This window comes from Rutidosis leptorrhynchoides, chromosome 11, assembly GCF_046630445.1.
Source record: "Rutidosis leptorrhynchoides isolate AG116_Rl617_1_P2 chromosome 11, CSIRO_AGI_Rlap_v1, whole genome shotgun sequence".
In the NCBI taxonomy this organism is placed as follows: domain Eukaryota; kingdom Viridiplantae; phylum Streptophyta; class Magnoliopsida; order Asterales; family Asteraceae; genus Rutidosis; species Rutidosis leptorrhynchoides.
This window is the reverse complement of record NC_092343.1, coordinates 229,587,861-229,605,999: the sequence shown is the minus strand read 5'-3', so window position 1 is coordinate 229,605,999 and position 18,139 is coordinate 229,587,861. Positions and strand designations below refer to the sequence as shown.

At 34.4% G+C, this 18,139-nt stretch overlaps 1 protein-coding gene across 1 annotated transcript; it reads right to left on the bottom strand.

The window, feature by feature from the left end:
• Window positions 1-3,294: 3,294 nt before the first annotated feature.
• On the bottom strand, window positions 3,295-4,689 carry LOC139877778 (scarecrow-like protein 3). The gene has a single exon (XM_071865201.1). The coding sequence runs from the start codon at window positions 4,687-4,689 to the stop codon at window positions 3,295-3,297; it is 1,395 nt and encodes a 464-aa protein (XP_071721302.1).
• Between the last annotated feature and the right edge of the window lie 13,450 nt (window positions 4,690-18,139).

Sequence of the window (18,139 nt, the reverse complement as noted above, 5' to 3'; positions counted from 1 at the left end):
TACCGATTGATTCGAGATGTTTTTCTACATTCATAATCCATGTTAAGTAGTTGTTCCTACTTGATTCTAAAGGAGAAAATTTAAACTTTTTCAAATTCGACATTTTCTATTATCAAAAAGATGAACAACATAAATCATAATTATAATCAACTTCTATTCACAGACAAATAATAAAATAAAATTAGAATCATTTTAAATTCATAAGTAGCAAACAACAGAATAATGACATGATTACAAATGATAAAATCACAAGAGCATGATAGAATATAGGTTCACCCGGTGGTATATTAGCAACAATGATGATAGTTAGTATGACCAATACAATAGGAAAAATCATCCTTGTGTGAATCATCTACGTAAGAATGAGCTGAGGTATGAAATCCATATATATATATATATATATATATATATATATATATATATATATATATATATATATATATATATGGATTTCATACCTCAGCTCATTCTTACGTAGTGTCTATACTCTTCTATATTACATAGTACTGTACCTAAAACAGTAAAAGTTTCGCGTGCTCAAACGGGATGAGTAAATTTGTATCCTTTTTTGATGTATGCACACCTTCATGTTTGCAGATTCAAGAAAATGTAAAGTTGGAAGTTGTTTCAAATTAAATAAGCTAGCTATCTTTGCTTCTGACATAAACTAATGATTTTTTTTTTTTAAATAGTATTTTTTAGTGGTGGTTTTACATAAATAGAAATTTAAAAAAAAAATTACAAAACTAGTAAAACCGGAGTTTGAAACTCTGGTTTAAGTGAAACCGGAGTTTGACACTCCGGTTTGTGCCTTTTTTATACACATGGCAGAGTGACAAGTCAAACCGGAGTTTGAAACTCCGGTTTGTGACGTGACATTTTTTATATGACGAACGTTGGCAAATTCTTTATCACTTCAAGAATTTGAGAAAAAAAATCATGTTTTCTGAGGGAGCTTTCTGAAACTCTAAGGCTGTTTGTAACAGGTTATAAGACACCCCGTTTCTTACCTATGTGGCAATAAGAGCCGCCAAAATTAGTTGTATTGGGCCGTTACTTTACGGCGTGTCTTTGGCGTCGGGACGAAAGTAACACAGCAAGCAACGGCTGTTTCTTCTTTTTTTATTTTATTTATTTTATATTTTTTTATATTTTTTATTAATTTAAAAATAATATTTTTATCCTTTTTAATAATTAACCCAATTATATTTTAACACATCATCACAATACTCAAAAGTAACACCAAAAAGTAATACTACCACTACTCCACCCAAACAAGTAACACGTCCTAGTCATTCAAAAAGTACAAAAAGCAAGTGACACCAAAAGAAACGCCACTCACCGTTACGAATGATCTAATAAAATCAAATGATAATTTTTGAAATTTTAAATGCTTATTTTGGAAATGGTGTGGTCAGGAATTTTTTGGAAGTAGAATGGGCTGACTTCTTCTATGGCCTAGCCGCCTAGGTGTATAAAGCAATTCAAGTATGATTTTTTTTCTTTTTTTAATTTGGTTTCGGAAAATTATTTGGCCAATGTTTGAAAAATAGGAATGAACATCATATTTGTACGTAGTATTTGATTGTTTTTTCTACACGTTTCTTTGCATGCAACACATTTCTTTCTCAAATTCTTTAATTGATAATGTAAAAAAAAAATTAAAATAAAAAATGCCACGTCACAAACGGGAGTTTCAAACTCCGGTTTACCTTGTCACTCTGTCATGTGTACAAAAAGGACACAAACCGGAGTTTCAAACTCTGGTTTCACTGAAACCGGAGTTTCAAACTCCGGATTTACTAGTTTTGTAAAAAAAAATTCTAAATTTCTATTTTTGCAAAACCACCACCAAAAAACACTAATTTTAAAAAATTTCTTTAATTTGCATATTCATATAACACTAGCTAGTGTTCCATTATATATGACTGCATGCTGCTGGGTTAATCATTCTCCTTTACACAACTTCAAAGGCAAACCTTACAAGCCAAGCAACACCATATTATAATCTTTTTTTTATCACCATTGTATGATGCTACATCCTTGAACCACTTACTGCCTTAAAAAGGGATATATTAGGTTTACTTCTAGTTGTTGCCAAGTCTTATTCTAGGGCTCTCTTAATCTTTTTATAATAATGGAGAGTTTTTTGCCAAACTCGAACGGGGTTTGAGAATAAGCTTGAACTCCTTAATTGTTAACTAGTTTTTTCTTCAGACGTTCCATGAAAGTAGTAACATGTATGTTTTTGGTAATTTCGGATATACGTTATGTTGCATGATCTTGGTAGTTTGTGGACTAAATAAAAAAACTTGGCTAATTAATGGCCAAAAAAGCTTATGTATTGGCTGATTGATTGATAGATAAATGTTGCCATTTAGAGCATTGGGTATCGAATGTCAGAATTGCCAACCGACGCTGATACTGACAATTGGTCGACACCCCTTCAGTGACAGTTTCGGTGTCTCCGTGCCAAAGTCTCTTCCCCGACGTTGGTCACTTGTTTTATTTCATTATTCTATTTTCTTATTGATACACATCATATTCTATCTGACCAAGACTTTGAACAAAAAACACTAAACCACTCCACCACTTTTTCCTCAAGTCAGGTTAGTCCAGTCAGCACTCAGTCATCAGGAAGACACTATAAAAACTGATCATGACGACACCTAGTGCTCTTAGCTTTTAGGCATGTAGTACGTAATCAACGCTCTAAACTGAGGTGTTCGGGTCACAAGGTGTCTGTTGGCTTGAGTATCTTATCAAATATTTTGATAAAATGCAGGAGTCAAAAAACAGTTACTTTTGATCCGTTGACCATTCACAGAGGGTGCAATTTCAACCCATTTATGTAGAAATGGGTCATGTTAAGATATATCTTGTTGAGGTTGAATACTTGAATCAGTGAAGTAATTAAAGACACTTAACTAAAAGGGAATCAGGGTGTGACACTTAATGGTGTCCAAATAACATATGTATTTTTAACTGTTATGCAACCCACATCTTTAGACAATTTAAAAACATACCCTGGTGAATGGTTATCTATATACCCAACTATTTGATTCTAAAGCTACAAACTTTATGAAAAAAACAAGATGAATGAGAATCGAAAATGATCAATTTCAATTCCTCCAACGTTTTTATTAGTTAAAAAGATCATCATACATTTTAGGATCACATGAAGAAGTCCAGTAGCTTGTTTTATACACATAACATGAAATGGAGAAACAAAGTTTAAGTTAAAACAAATAAACACAACCAATTCAAATTCAAATGATTATTATAACTCACAAGCTAACTGTACCTTTTAAATTTCCAAGCTGAAATTGTAAAAAGTGGTTGATTATGCCAGCAAATAACCAAACAACCATTTTCTTCTTTCAGTTTATACCCATCATACCCATAATTCTGCAACAATCTTGTACCAACTAACCTGCCGTTATAGCTCAACGGGACCCGGCCAAATCCAACCAACTCGAGCCGTTGAACCCATTTTTCAAGCTTTTCATGCCTAACCTTTCGTTCGAGCCCCTCACAAGCTATAATATTCTTGATTTCCTCACCAAATAACATCTTCTCGAGTTTTTGGCGCTCAGGTGACGCACGTGTAACAGTAGATTCTAAACAATCGAATAACGCAGCGTAAAAGATTAACGCTTCAAGTACTCTCTCCATTAAACTGAATCCGTTATGGTTCGATTCTTGCTCAGTTACTACCATTAATTTCGGTGATAATGTCAGAAGCGCATTCAAAAAGCTCATCATTTTAGAATTTGTAAAAGATGATGGCGATAATAAAGACGAATCAGGACTCGCAATAAACGTATTTGTGATCACTTCTTTTTTCAAAAAATCACCTAATGTGTGCGAATTCATTACAACTTGATTCGGGCTCCGTTTATTCATTTCATCATCGTATGCTAAAAGAGTGTGAAGCTGAAGAACCGAGCTAATCGCTAAAGCTTCTCCTGATTTATGACGTAACAATTCATTGTCAAGATTATCCAATCGACTAACTATCGGATTAAATTGAAACGGGATATCTAATTTCTCTGCTTCTTCATTCAATCGAATCGCCATTTGTTCTAAAACTTCTTTTTGGTGATGAATTCCAGTAATACGCAAATGTGGTGGACCTTCAGGTCGAATTTTCAGCGTTTGCAGAAGATTAATCCATTGAGCAGGCTCTGAAGAACACAAATCAATAATATGAACCATCTTTTCGCCTTCCATAGCTTCAAGAATCGCTTGATTCGTTATGAGATACGATAATCTCAAAAACGGACACAGGTCAAAAAACACTCTTTTCACAAAAATCTCGTCGGATGTTGACGTAATTCTCGTCGAATTAATAGCTTTGTATAAACCGGGCCATCCTTTAAGCATTCGATTAGCGAGTGCTTCGGTAAAATAGGCTGCGATTCGTTGCATTGTGTCACCATCTGCAGATGCAAGATGGTTAATTTGTTCGAGCCCAATGTTTGCGTTTTCGATGCTACCAGATGCCACGTGATTAGCACATGCGACAAGAAGTTGGATTAGGTATAAACCGCGTTCTTCTGATTCCATTTCCCTTAGCCATGGGAATGGTGATCCGATTCCTCCAGGTGAAAGCGACATTAAGGAGAATAAGTGAAGAGGAGATGAACTTATAGATGAAGATCCATCTTCTTGACCCATGAATGACATTAAAGTTTGATCTAGTTTCAAACTACAACTGCAAACAAGTTTCAAAACGGTTATTAGCTTTGCGAATTGATATTTCCACCATTGAAAAATCAACAACAACTGTAACAAATAAATACTTGATAGCTAATGAAAATAACTAATACACAGTTGTGGTGGATTTATCAAATTTGATGGCGGAAATTGAGACCGGAATATTGACCACATAAAAGTACATAAATACAGTTAAGAAACTGTGATACACAGAATAAAAACCACATACATACACGTTTTCTATTGCAAGCAAGTCTGTTATTGATTTCGTCGAGTTTACAATTACATATGACTATATGAGATACATTTATTAAAGAATGTAACTGCATATGAATTATCAACTTGTGAGGTTATGGCTAAAGTTTGATCAACTCGTAAACTGTAATAAGGTCGAGTTATGTTAAGTTTTGGGGCCATAAATCACTATATATAATAACTTCACAAAAGCCACAAAAGAACCCCAATTCATATCATGTAACGTATACAATTTCTTATGCTAAATGAAAGAGAGATAATATAATATTAATTTGGGGCCATAATAACTTCACAAAAGCCACAAAAGAACCCCAATTCATATCATGTAACGTATACAATTTCTTAAGCTCTGAATTTTGAATTCTGTAAGGAGGTTTCCTTAGATAAGTCCAACTATGCTAAATGAAAGAGAGATAATATAATATTAAGATGGTCAGCAGGATGTTAAGATGCTACATTCAGATAGTTATAATTGCTAAAACTGCAACAACATGAACATCAATTCATCACCTCTATAAGAGTAAAAATCATGAATATTAATCATTTAATTGACAAACATATCGTAGGATTGGGATACTTGTGTTGTCGTTGTGAAAATATAATTAAAATAATGTAATCAAACAGGAATAAATTTCGGATCACACTAAGAACAGATTGTCATAAATAAAATTTGGATTATATTATAGCAGTTAAATGAACTACACAAACAGAAGAACAAATTTTTTTAATAGACCAAAAAAATTGAGAACAAACTCACCTCTGAAGAAACTCTGGATAAAGGAAATAAATATCCAAACAGGGTTTTGAAACTCATTGAACCCTAAAAAAAATCCAAACTTTATTAACTATATCTGTGGTTAGTGTCGAAATTATCAAGGGTTTTGGTCTGTTTCTAGTAAAATGTTTGAGCATATTCAGTGTTTTGTTAAAAGAGTTAAAAAGCAGTTTGTCAGAGGGAGGACATATCCATGGTTAATAACCTCAGTGACAAATGAAAGAGATTGTTTTTGTCGTCATTGTATTGGTACTTTCTTGGAGACATCATGGGAATGTCAAATCTGATTTTGATTGGTTTGTAGTATGCAGCTTTATAATTAAGTTATGGGTTACTTAGTTACAATTATGTTTGTTGCTTTATGTAGATTTGGTATCTACTACATCCATTAATAACTTTTTTTTTTTTTTATACATGTTTTAAAATAATTTACCACTTATAAAATTGAATATTACAAGATTTCACGAGTTCAAACATCCTTAGCAACATATATTTGAGTAGTCAGCCCAATGAATCGGAAACAGGCACGACAGTTATGTCGCGTATATCTGGATGAAAAATATCCTCTTCCCGAGTAGCATGAATACTGAAAAACCATATCCGTTTTATTTTACTTAGTCTTTTATTTGATAAGTAAATTAGGGAAAACTTACTTGTAAATTACTTATAAGGACAAAATTAACCTTTATCAAAATACATATAGTATATCCAATATGTTTCCTAGTTTATGTCATATGTTATTTGGTTACCATAGGTTATGTCATAGTTTTCATATGGATATACCTGATATGATTCTGATGCTTTCGTTGACTATAGTTTTCATATGGATATACCTGATATGATTCTGATGCTTTCGTTGACTATATGTGTTTATTGGCTTAAAGTTAGAATATGAAATCACGGCTTAAAGTTCAAAAATCTCGTGCAACTCGCACCACGCACCACACTCTACGCATGGTGCATGGCCCATGGTGCGTGTGCGAGTTGCGGGTATATTGGAACGAAGCCGGTAAAATGAATTAATGACCAAGAAAACAAGCACGGCCAAGCACGTACCATGTGTGGTGCGTGGTCTTAGGGCATTTGGACAATTTCGATATTTCAAGGGCATATCGTTAAACATGTCGGGGTGTGTGAGCACTTCAACTACTTTCTCTTTTTGTAGTGGCCCTGAAGTCTGAGTGGGTTCCAGCTTAGTTGGCCACAACAATCTGCACAGCCGCTTTTTAAGTCTTAATAGCACCTGGCAGGTCACTTGCTTATCTTAACGATCAATCCAACGATTTTGAGTCTTGTTGTAGGTTTCAAAGTGAAACAACCTCACAAAAAACTCAAGAATATGAAATAGAAAATAATTTGCATAATAGTTATATTATGTGAATATAAAGTGATGGAAAAGAACAATAATATAGGTACATTATAACCTCTAAAAATTAATAATATTGGACCGAGATATTTTATTAATTTAACGAGATATAATTATATCGATAAATTAATAAATTATTAATTTAAAAAATTGGCTATATTTGTGAGAAACTCTCAAATTAATGCATCAACATTCGAAATTACCATGTCCGTTCACTTTACCTATTTAAATAAAATATAAACGAGGACCTTCAAAATTCTCATGTACATAGATTTACACATGAATGAACTTGTCAAGATTGATACTATAAAATGTCTAATGATAAATTTTAAAATCACATCAACTATGGCTTCTAATCTAAAAGATGCTAAAAATAAACGATGACCAATCCACAACGAAAACTATTATGCGAGTATAAGAGAAATCACCAAGGATGAACTCAATAAGATTTGATGCACTGGGTTGGCAAAACTTTCGATTTGAAAGTTAGTCAAGGAACAATATCAAACACTCTTAAGTGGCAACAACTCTTCACAACTTTTTGTTGCAATACGAGAATACAGTGCCCCAACACCTAAGTGTAAATTATAGAAGTTCTACTGTACTACTACTCTTATTTTCATGTAGACTATATAGTGTTGGTCCCGATTTAACAACAAGAAGTTTGTAAGGGGGTGAATACAATTCTTTTTGTTAATTAAGTAATTTAGTCAGTTTAAGCATATAATTAACAAACAATTAAATCAGAGTCATATGTAATTTTCAACGATATTCTTTTATTGATATAATCTCAAAGAATCACTGTTATCCTTTGGCAGAATAGATAACCGATTTATACAGATTACACCTAGATAGCTTTCGAACCATTGAAGCTTATACAAGGTATGGGCTCTATCGATTTAATACCCACATCGGTAATATATACAGTTGTGGTTTCAACTATTTATAGGAGCCCTAATAACCGTGTAATTGATCTATTGTCCACTGGTACAAAGGATGTTTGTAATCAGCGAACAATTGTGGCACGAAGCACGTGACTCCCCTTTCCTTCTTCGGTAGCTAATTGCAGGAACACCCCTTTGGACATTCAAATTGATTAAACAAATAGAATGTTGGGTTCCCTAGGCGTTGACAAAGCATTAACCATGAACTGCGCATGGGTTAAGCTTCTGCATTCCATTGTTTTCTTGTAAGGTCACTTGTCAGCCACCGACTAGTGTCCCTCTCTCTTCAACTTCGTCTTCGATGTCAGTTGAATAGTGCCAATGATGTAGACAACACAGGAAACCATCGTGCTTGTAATAGAGCATGATTTGTTTGAGTGTTGTGTGTTGCTCCAGCCTTTGCTGGCCAGTTACTGGCTCTTCATTATATCCTCGTGTTGGTTCTGGATACATCCTATGTTGGTCATGAAGACACATTAAATCTTGAACTATCTTGTGCTAATAGTGAAGGCAGTAGACTAAACACTTAAAAACAATATACATTTCCGTGTACAAATAAATAAACTTATGCTGGCTTGCACATTACAACTAGTGTTTATAATTGTGTTTTGTCATAATTAAATCCTTAATTCTGTAAGGGAATCAACAATCTCCCCTATTTGATGATGACAAAACATATAACATGAAAATAAAAACAATAAGGCCCAGCTCTAAAGGACTTCAGAAAAATAAGCAATAATTATCCCTTAAGTTTATTTTGATGGGATCTTTTGATGAGTTATCTATATCTTATAAACTTATATACGTTTGAAGATAATTCATATGGTAATATCCATTATATTCATTTAATGTACATTAAGATTAATGAAAAGATTACAAAGATCATAAAAACAAAATTAAAAAGTAATCAAGGAAACCAAATTCTATAATTTATCAGCTGGTTCAACTTTTACTTTGATACTTGCCAAATCCGCATCTGGAAACATCTCTGGGAGATCTTCCATTCTGAAAATGGGGATTTTTGGAGGTTGAATGATTGGTTCACGCCTGAATGAAAATAGCACCAGTTTCCTTCTTCTTCTTTGATAGCTCAGCATCAACATCGACCACTGGTGCATTGGCATGCAAGGTGGATTTATTAAAAAATTCTTGTAATTATTCAGTTAAGATGTCTCTAAGATCATTCTTCTTCTTGCCTTTGAAATATTCAAGTATTTCCTATTATTCAGAATGACCATACAGACTGAGATCGTTCTGCTCCACCTGTTCAGAAACATTGTTATCTCTGATGATGTTGAAGGCTTTCTTTGTGCATTTTCTACACTTGATAATCCTTGCCTGATTCTGTCTTCGAGTCATCACATTTGAATATCTTTGCCTCATTAATCTATCCCAGGCTGCTTGTGATCTAGCGGTAAGAGGATGTTCTATTGTTTATCATGCTTTCTCGGATGCCTCTTCTGCATCCAATACCTTGTCTTGACCAACAACAAGAGCTTTGGGTGCTTTAAGAGATTCTTCTTCTTATTCTTCTTCTTATTCTTCTTCTCTTTTTCTTTCTTGAGCAGCCAACTTTTCTTCTTGGTGTTGCAGACTTATCTGCTCACTCAGCTCAACATCAGATTTAGCTGTTGTTTTAGTTGAACATATAGAACATATTCTTCATATGAAAGATTCAAGTCTTTAGCTGCAACTGCAATAAATCTACCATCCTCTGTACTCATCAGAATTAAATACTCCTCAAATCCCATTTCGAGCTTTAGAGCTTCTCCAAACATTTCCTTTTCTTTATCAGTACTTAGTCTCAAGCCATTGACTCTAAAATATTGTTCAATAGGCATGTTGAGATTGGTATATAGTTTTCTTAATCCAGAGGATGATACCTCAGCATCCCTTCTTAGTCATTCTTCAATAGAGATGTTCAATTTTTGAGATTTTTTTTCTTTAAAGGTAGGTGTTGGAGGAGGAGGAGGAGGAAGATTAGTTGGAACTTCTACTATTCCTGAAGGACCAGCTTGCACCTTGCCTTGACTGCTGCAGTATTCTGTCAAGTGCTACTTCAGCTTCTAGTGTTAAGGTAGATGAGCCAGTTGGTTGATTAGTGGTTGATCCTTCAGTAGCAGATTCTTTAACACCCAACTCTACCCCCTGTGTTGGGTCTTTAACACTTTAATTACCCAGCAGCACACTTCGTGCTGGGTCTTCTTCCTCAATATCACTAGTTGAGTCTTCAGCAGATGACTCTTTGGCTTCTGCTTCCGCTTTAAATGCCTTCACTCAATCTTTTGGTGGAATATAAGCCATTGGATATCTCTTGGGAGGTAGGATTTCTTCATCACATTCAGGCAGAAGCTTAACATCTTTATCATCTTCACCACTTGAAGAGAATAAGGGCCTAGACCTGATTAGTTCATGATCCTTGGATTGAGTTTTGGCCCTTTATTTATCAAAGGGATCGGGTTCAAGTGGTGATGTTAATTCTTGATTGTTCTTGGGGGAGTTGAAGAAGTTCATTCCCCTTAGTAGTAGACTTAGTCTCTACTTGAATATTTCACTACCAGCAGACGCTTGACCAGCCTCTACTGGTTGTTGTTGTTGTTGTTGTTGTTGTTGTTGTTGTTGTTGTTGTTGTTGTTGTTGTTGTTGTTGTTGTTGTTGTTACTGATGCTGATGTTACTGTTGCTGTTGCTGTTGCTATTGCTGTTGCTGTTGCTGTTGGTGTTGGTGTTGTTGTTGTTGTTGTTGTTGTTGTTGTTGTTGTTGTTGTTGTTGTTGTTGTTGTTGTTGTTGTTGTTGTTGTTGTTGTTGTTGTTGTTGTTGTTGTTGTTGTTGTTGTTGTTGTTGTTGTTGCTGTTGCTGCTGCTGCTGCTGCTGCTGCTGCTGCTGCTGCTGCTGTTGTTGTTGTTATTGTTGTTATTGTTGTTGTTTCTGTTGTGTTGCTTGATCACCAGCAAAGGCTTGACCAGCCTCTACTGGTTGTTGTTGTTGTTGTTGTTGCTGTTGTGGTACGTGAACATCAGCAAAAGCTTAACCAACCTATTGTTGAGTTGACAGTTGCTGCGATTAATGTTGCGTTTCTGATCCAGTAGCTCCAACAGGCATGCAAGAAGTAAGCCGTTTCTGAAAGATACCACTTTCCACTACTTGAGGTTGATTAGAATGAAGATAAGTGTAAACCTCTTTAGCAGTGAATCCTTCAATTCTTCTATCCCTAACAGCATAGAGCTTTGCTTTCTTCTTTTCAAACTTAGACTGAAAGTTAGCTTCTCTCTTCTTCTGTTATTTAATATGCTTCTTTAGCTGAGCTATTTGTCCCTTCTTTACTTTTTGGTCAGCATGGAGGTAATCCTTTGAAGAATCTTTTGATGTTTCTTTTTGCAGTACTCAGCAAATTTGGCATTGAAGGCATCATTCAAAGTGATATCGGCTAAAACGTCACGTTTTCACCCTGGTATTGAGGCCCAAAAACAAGAAAGTTCCAAACTTTATCGGCAAAATACGCGCTTCATCGGTTAGAATTGAAGATCAAGTAATTACGAAGACGGTGCAAAAAGAATCAAGAGAATCGGAGCTAAAACGAAGATTCTAGAGCGAAAACGGTGAAAGACAAGAAATCAAGTTACAATCCAGTGAATCAGCAAGCCAAACGGCCTGCCAAATGGTGTACATACGGTTTCAAATAGTGTTTTACTGTAGCACTGTAGCAAATGGTGTAGCAAATAGTGTTTACTATAGCAAATGTTGTAGCAAATAGTGTTTACTGTAGCACTGTAGCAAAATACGTTTCACTGTAGCAAATAGTGTTTTACTGTAGCAAATGGTGTTTATTGTAGCAAAGCCATTTTACTGTAGCAAATAGTGTTTTACTGTAGGAAAGTCGTTTTTACTTGTACATATATATATATATATATATATATATATATATATATATATATATATATATATATATATATATACACATACATATAATTGTTCATGAATCGTCGAGAGCAGTCAAATGTAATGAAAAAGTTCTAAAATTTTGAGATTCAACTTCATAGACTTTGCTTATCGTGTCGGAAACGTTAAATCATTTAAAGATAAAGTTTAAATTTGGTCAAAAATTTCCGGGTTGTCACAGTTTGCGTATGTTGTCAAGATGCTTTCCGATTATGCTTTAAACTCATTCGGTTTTCCAACTAATAGAACGTAGTTATCAGCTCTGTTATTGGGAAGTCGCGAACCCCGATTCAGAGTACACTATCTGTGTCACCCCTTGGTAAGAGAAGTCTATCGGATACAACGTAAGATTGACCGAGGCACACCGGTTGTAGTCAGTCTATCAAGCTTTGGATTCCGACTGAGGACTCTTTCGTAGTGAAACATCTAACTAGACCCTTAGTACATTATCGGTCCCAGACCATGCTAGTGTAGTCACCAAGAATATAAACTTCGTACGTGCATGCTGAAGCACAACGGTTGTTGTAAGATGTACCTCTGCTAAGTAAGGCCATGGAACCCGGTTAGTGCTGATTAGTACACTGCACCATAACGCGGTCTCAAGCATTAAACCCCGCTTGAGGGATTCTTGGTTAATTAAGGAACTGTTTGTATAAACACATAAAGGATTGGACCGTTAGGATAACCGAACGTGTTCATGGAAGTCACTAGACTTGGCCATGGTGTTCTTTATGGTTGAACTCTTTTAAAGGCCTAACTACCTTTTAAACCCAATCGTTAACGAAAGTATTGAAACACATCACGTCTCTCGGATATTGTAAACCCTGTATTCTATTATGCTTAAGAAAGTTTAGACCTTTGTGGAATGTTAATACGTCACCCAACCGAGTCGCTCAATTGGATAAGCCGTCTGAACGTGTATGCCTGTAGTCAGACTGCACGGGTGTCGGGGGTAAGGGATGTTGCTGTCTATTCAGAATCTTCAAGCCTATCACATTACCCAGTGACATGTCTTACGACAGGGGCGTTTAGGACTAGTGTAATGAATATAAGGTCCCTACCTATTCATGATCCAGCATTCTATAATCCCAGCAGAATAACTGATGAACTCATAGTATGCACTTGTTTTAACCTTATCTGAATTACGAATTTTATTGCATTTACTTTATCTATCTTATAAACTAGAAAAACCCAAAAATTAGGTAACCACTACTCCTCTTTATAATTATCTTAGGCTTTAAATATAGGTTCGATTCTACTGATATCTTAAAAATACGACCCTAGGCCATACTTCACTTACAAATAATAAGGAGTAGTACGATTTAGGCCCCAATAAACATAAATTTAAAATAGTACCCCCCTCTTGGTGACTGATTCTGACGTGTTGCGACCTAACGACACCGCACAAATAAAACCGTATGTTTCGGTCATATCAAGAGGGAAGCTAGTTTTTGGCGCCGCTGCCGGGGAACTGGTATCAGGCAATACTGCTTTAATCAAACTCATTCACAAGCATTTAGTGATGTCTAAGAAAGTGTGATGCCCCGTACAAAATCATCATGTACGGATCATCAACAACAGGTCCATTACACGGTATAATACTATATGCTGTTTTAAAACAAGTTTTGGTAACATTTTTACCAACGTCAAATGTTTTACAAAAGATAACGTGCTTCTATGAATAGAAAGCATTAACATAAGTACGTGACACAAAGGTCATTATGTGATGACCCGAAAATTTCTGACCAAATTTAAACTTAATCTTTAACGTTTCTGACAAGATAAGCAAAGTCTATGAAGTTGAATCTCAAAATTTTTTGAACTACTTTTATATATTTAAATACCCTTCGGTTGTTTTCGACGTTTCGCGAACAATTATATGTAAATAGATATATATATATATATACTATAACTTGAAAAGGTAACAATGTATTAATTGTTTGATACCGTACATTAAACTTATTGGTTTAAATATCTATTTGAATATATATGATAAGTTAAAATATTTATTATTAAAATTTATTTATAAATAACTTCCAATGTGTATTTAAAAACTGATTTATGTATATTAAAAAGATATATACATATATATAATTTCAAGTTATTTAGTAAACGATAGTAACATTCGTTTATTGATTCGATTGATATTTAGATAAGTTAACTAAAGCGTTTAAGATGAACCAGTAAAACACTAATTTGCTACAGTATTTTCAAATTGCTACAGTACCCAAAATGCAACAGTGTTTTCGAAAATCACTATTTGCTACAGTGAATTGCTACAGTAAACATTGCCTTTGCTACAGTAACTTTGTTACAGTAAAGCACTATTTTAAAATGTATTTTAACAAATATCGAGACGATGATTTCTAGAAGCAAATGACCAAAACACTCAAATGTATAAGTTATATTTCGAGTGATATAATTTAGGGATAATTTAAGGCTATATTTTGATTAAGGTACGTGTCCCAAAATGTAATGTACAAGTTTTCTCAGCGTACGAAGGGACACTCGAAAAACCGGAACCGGAACATAAGTCGAGTGACGACGTACGACTTATCGGAACAAAAATTAGAAATCAACTATGCGCGGGAATAAAATATAATATATAATTAATTAATTTAAATTATATATATTATATTAATATAATACTATGTCGACAAGCGTTAAAACAAAAACATGTGAGCTGGAAAAGTTACCCATGCGATCGCATGGGAATTACACTGCCCAACCATGCGATCGCATGGCAGGGAATTCCAGGCCACATCTATTTAAGCTCGAGCTTTTTTTGTTTCTGCTGCATTCCTTTCTCAACCTCGATCTCTTTCTCTACTATTATTATTATTATTATTATTATTATTATTATTATTATTATTATTATTATTATTATTATTATTATTATTATTATTAATCTTAATATTATTATTAATCTTAATATTATTATTAATCTTAATATTATTAGTAGTAATATTATTAATTAGTATTATACATAAAATACTACGACGAGGTCATGAGCGTGTCACTTTCAAAATGGTTTTCAAGCGGGATAGAGCTAAGGAAATTATGGGTTATTGCCAAGGAGGTTATGGGTAATGTTCGGGGGTATATTTGTGAATCAAACTTAGTGTTTATCATCTCTGATACGTCTACGTACTTTCCTACAATATTGAATCTCAATACTGATACGTAAGCACTCATATTTTATCTTTTATATATTAATTGTGTATCCATGTCTAGTGCTCGAGTATATATATTTATACATGCTTGTATGCTAAATTTCGTCGCTAAACAGTTTATAATAAATCACGAATTAAATACATATATTACTGGTAAAAGGTATATGATATACATGTTTTTGGAAAGCTGGCGAAAAATCAATAACTTTTCATTTAGATATCGAATAGTTTCGATGAACGGATTAAAAGATATGATCAACTGAATTATGATTGACGTTAATTGAAATTGCTTTTGAATCTGCAATTAAGATTTAAACAACTTATTTACAAGATTTATAAATTGGATTTTTTTGAATATTACCAACCGAGTAAATGAATCCTTATACAAGGTACGTCTCGTTTTGTTGAACTACTGTCAAAATTGACTTTTTGAAACGACTTTGGATAATTTTTGTATGTCGATCTCGAGCATTAGGATTGTGATACACTATGACCTGACCTAGCTTGATAGACATTTATTGACCAACATATGCTCTCTAGGTTGAGATCTACGGTTATTTGGTATTCCGAGTTTAGATCACATTTCGGTGAACAACTTTATGTACTGCTAAGGTGAGTTTCATATGATCCCTTTTACTCTCTACATTTTTGGGCTGAGAATACATGAAAATGCTTTATTAACTGATTTACAATATTTATATGCATGAGTTTCATTGCTCTCTTTTTAATTCCTTTTGCAATATATATTTTTGGGCTTAGAATACATGCAATTTATTTTAAACGCAATGGATACAAGTACATACTTAATTCTACACTGAGTTTGAACCGAAAATCCCTTAGCTTTGGTAACTAGTAGCTGCCAGTACATAGGATATGGATTGGTGGGCCCGAATAACAGTATATGGATCCATAGGGCTTGACATCCCCGTCCGAGCTAGAGCGATAGCCTTTTAACGGACGTGTGTTATTTGAGTTTAGGACACGTTGGTTTGCGTGTATTAAAACGAATGAGGTATTTATCATTATAACGTTAAAGCTTAGTTACCAGGGTGCTCTGTTACGTAGAATCTTTTGATAAACGTTTCTAAATGAAACAACTGAAATCTTGTGATCCACCTTTATATACAGATTATGCGAAACACTAAAACTATGAACTCACCAACCTTTGTGTTGACACTTGTTAGCATGTTTATTCTCAGGTTTCCTAGAAGTCTTTCGTTGTTTGCTTATATGTTAGACAAGCTATGTGCATGGAGTCATGCATGGCATATTTTTCAAGAAAACGTTGCATTCACCAAATCATCACCATGTATCTTATTTTGACTGCATTGTCAACGAAAGTACTATTTTAAACTATTATTTACGGTGATTGTCTATATGTAGAAATCATCAGATGTCGAAAACCTTGGATTTAAATATTCATTTATGGTGTGCCTTTTCAAAAGAATGCAATGTTTACAAAACGTATCATATAGAGGTCAAATACCTCGCAATGAAATCAATGAATGACGTATTGTCCATATGGATTTGGAGCGATCGTCACAGTTGGTATCAGAGCGTTGGTCCTAGCGAACCAGGTCTTGCATGAGTGTGTCTAACTGATAGTGGTTAGGATGCATTAGTAAGTCTGGACTTCGACCGTGTCTACATGTTAAAAGTTTTACTTATCATTTCTTGTCAGAAATTACATGTTTATCATCTTAAGTCTAAACATGTCTTATTGCATTGATTGCATAGATAGTGTATAGACAAAATTTATATCTTAGCGTATCTGTTACTGTAAACTTTTTCTGACATCTTTCGAAAATTCCTCCGTGATTTATGGAATTTTGGTATTATATATACATATGTAAATTATGTATTGAAGAGTACCAATCTAAATTCTATAATCTATTTCATATCAAAAATCATCTCTCTAATTATACAAGATGGATCCCGTATCTAGTTCAAATTCCTTAAACTCCGACAGCTATTCCGATATGGATATTCACCTGAATTCCGAAGACAGTGTAACCGGAATGGATCAACCAATCAGCCATCACCTATTCTGGATGAATTGGGGATGGGTTCGTAGCCTACTTAATTATTGGAGACAAGAAGAAGGCGATCCCTTCCATCCACCACATTGCCCTCTTGGCGAAGAACCTGAAGCACTTACCGGCAAACCTGTTCGTAATACCATTTTCTCTCTCATCTCCAGAATATCTCGTCATGATCATATACTCTCTCAAATTCTGGATCTTATTCATCCGCTCGTCCGTACCGCCAATCATCCTGGTGTAGTAGAAGAAGTCAACGAGCTTCGCGCTCGGGTAGTGGCTTTAGAGAATATGGTGCAAAGGTTACAAGCACCAGCAGCATCACCGGCATCAACAGTACCACCGACAACTACACCAACAGTACCATTACCACCACTAACAACATCCGCATCGCAAACCTCAACTTCAAAATCTGTCCCACGAGCATCAACGTCATACGCACCGTACTAACCAAGAAATACCAGCAACAATAACCGATGAAGTATTAACTCATTTCCCCTGAAGAAATTTTATGTATATTTAATAAATATGAATTTTGAAATCAAAATAAATCTTTTCGTACTAAGCTATTACGTGTGAATCTTAACTCGTAGATACTACTCGGTTAGTTCATATTACTAATATGCAATGATGTACATCCTTCCTTAACAACTTAACCATCGTTAACTACAATCTCTGTTTCCAACTCAATGAATTCCATTTCATAATAAACTAAGTATATTATTCAATTATATGGTTGATTTTATACTTTCATCTTTGATGTATTCGAAACTTTCTAGAAAACAACATTCGTACCTTGCGAAGTTAGCAAGAGTTCCATGAGCACCAACATGATTCACTGAGAAAATATCAATAAAACTGAGTACTGATTACATTAGTGAAATACTCCGTAAACATTATTAAATCTTTAATGTTTTAGAGATTATTCA

Excerpts from the sequence above, each read along its gene's own strand:
- LOC139877778 (XM_071865201.1), bottom strand. The coding sequence starts at position 4,689 with ATGTCATTCATGGGTCAAGAAGATGGATCTTCATCTATAAGTTCATCT.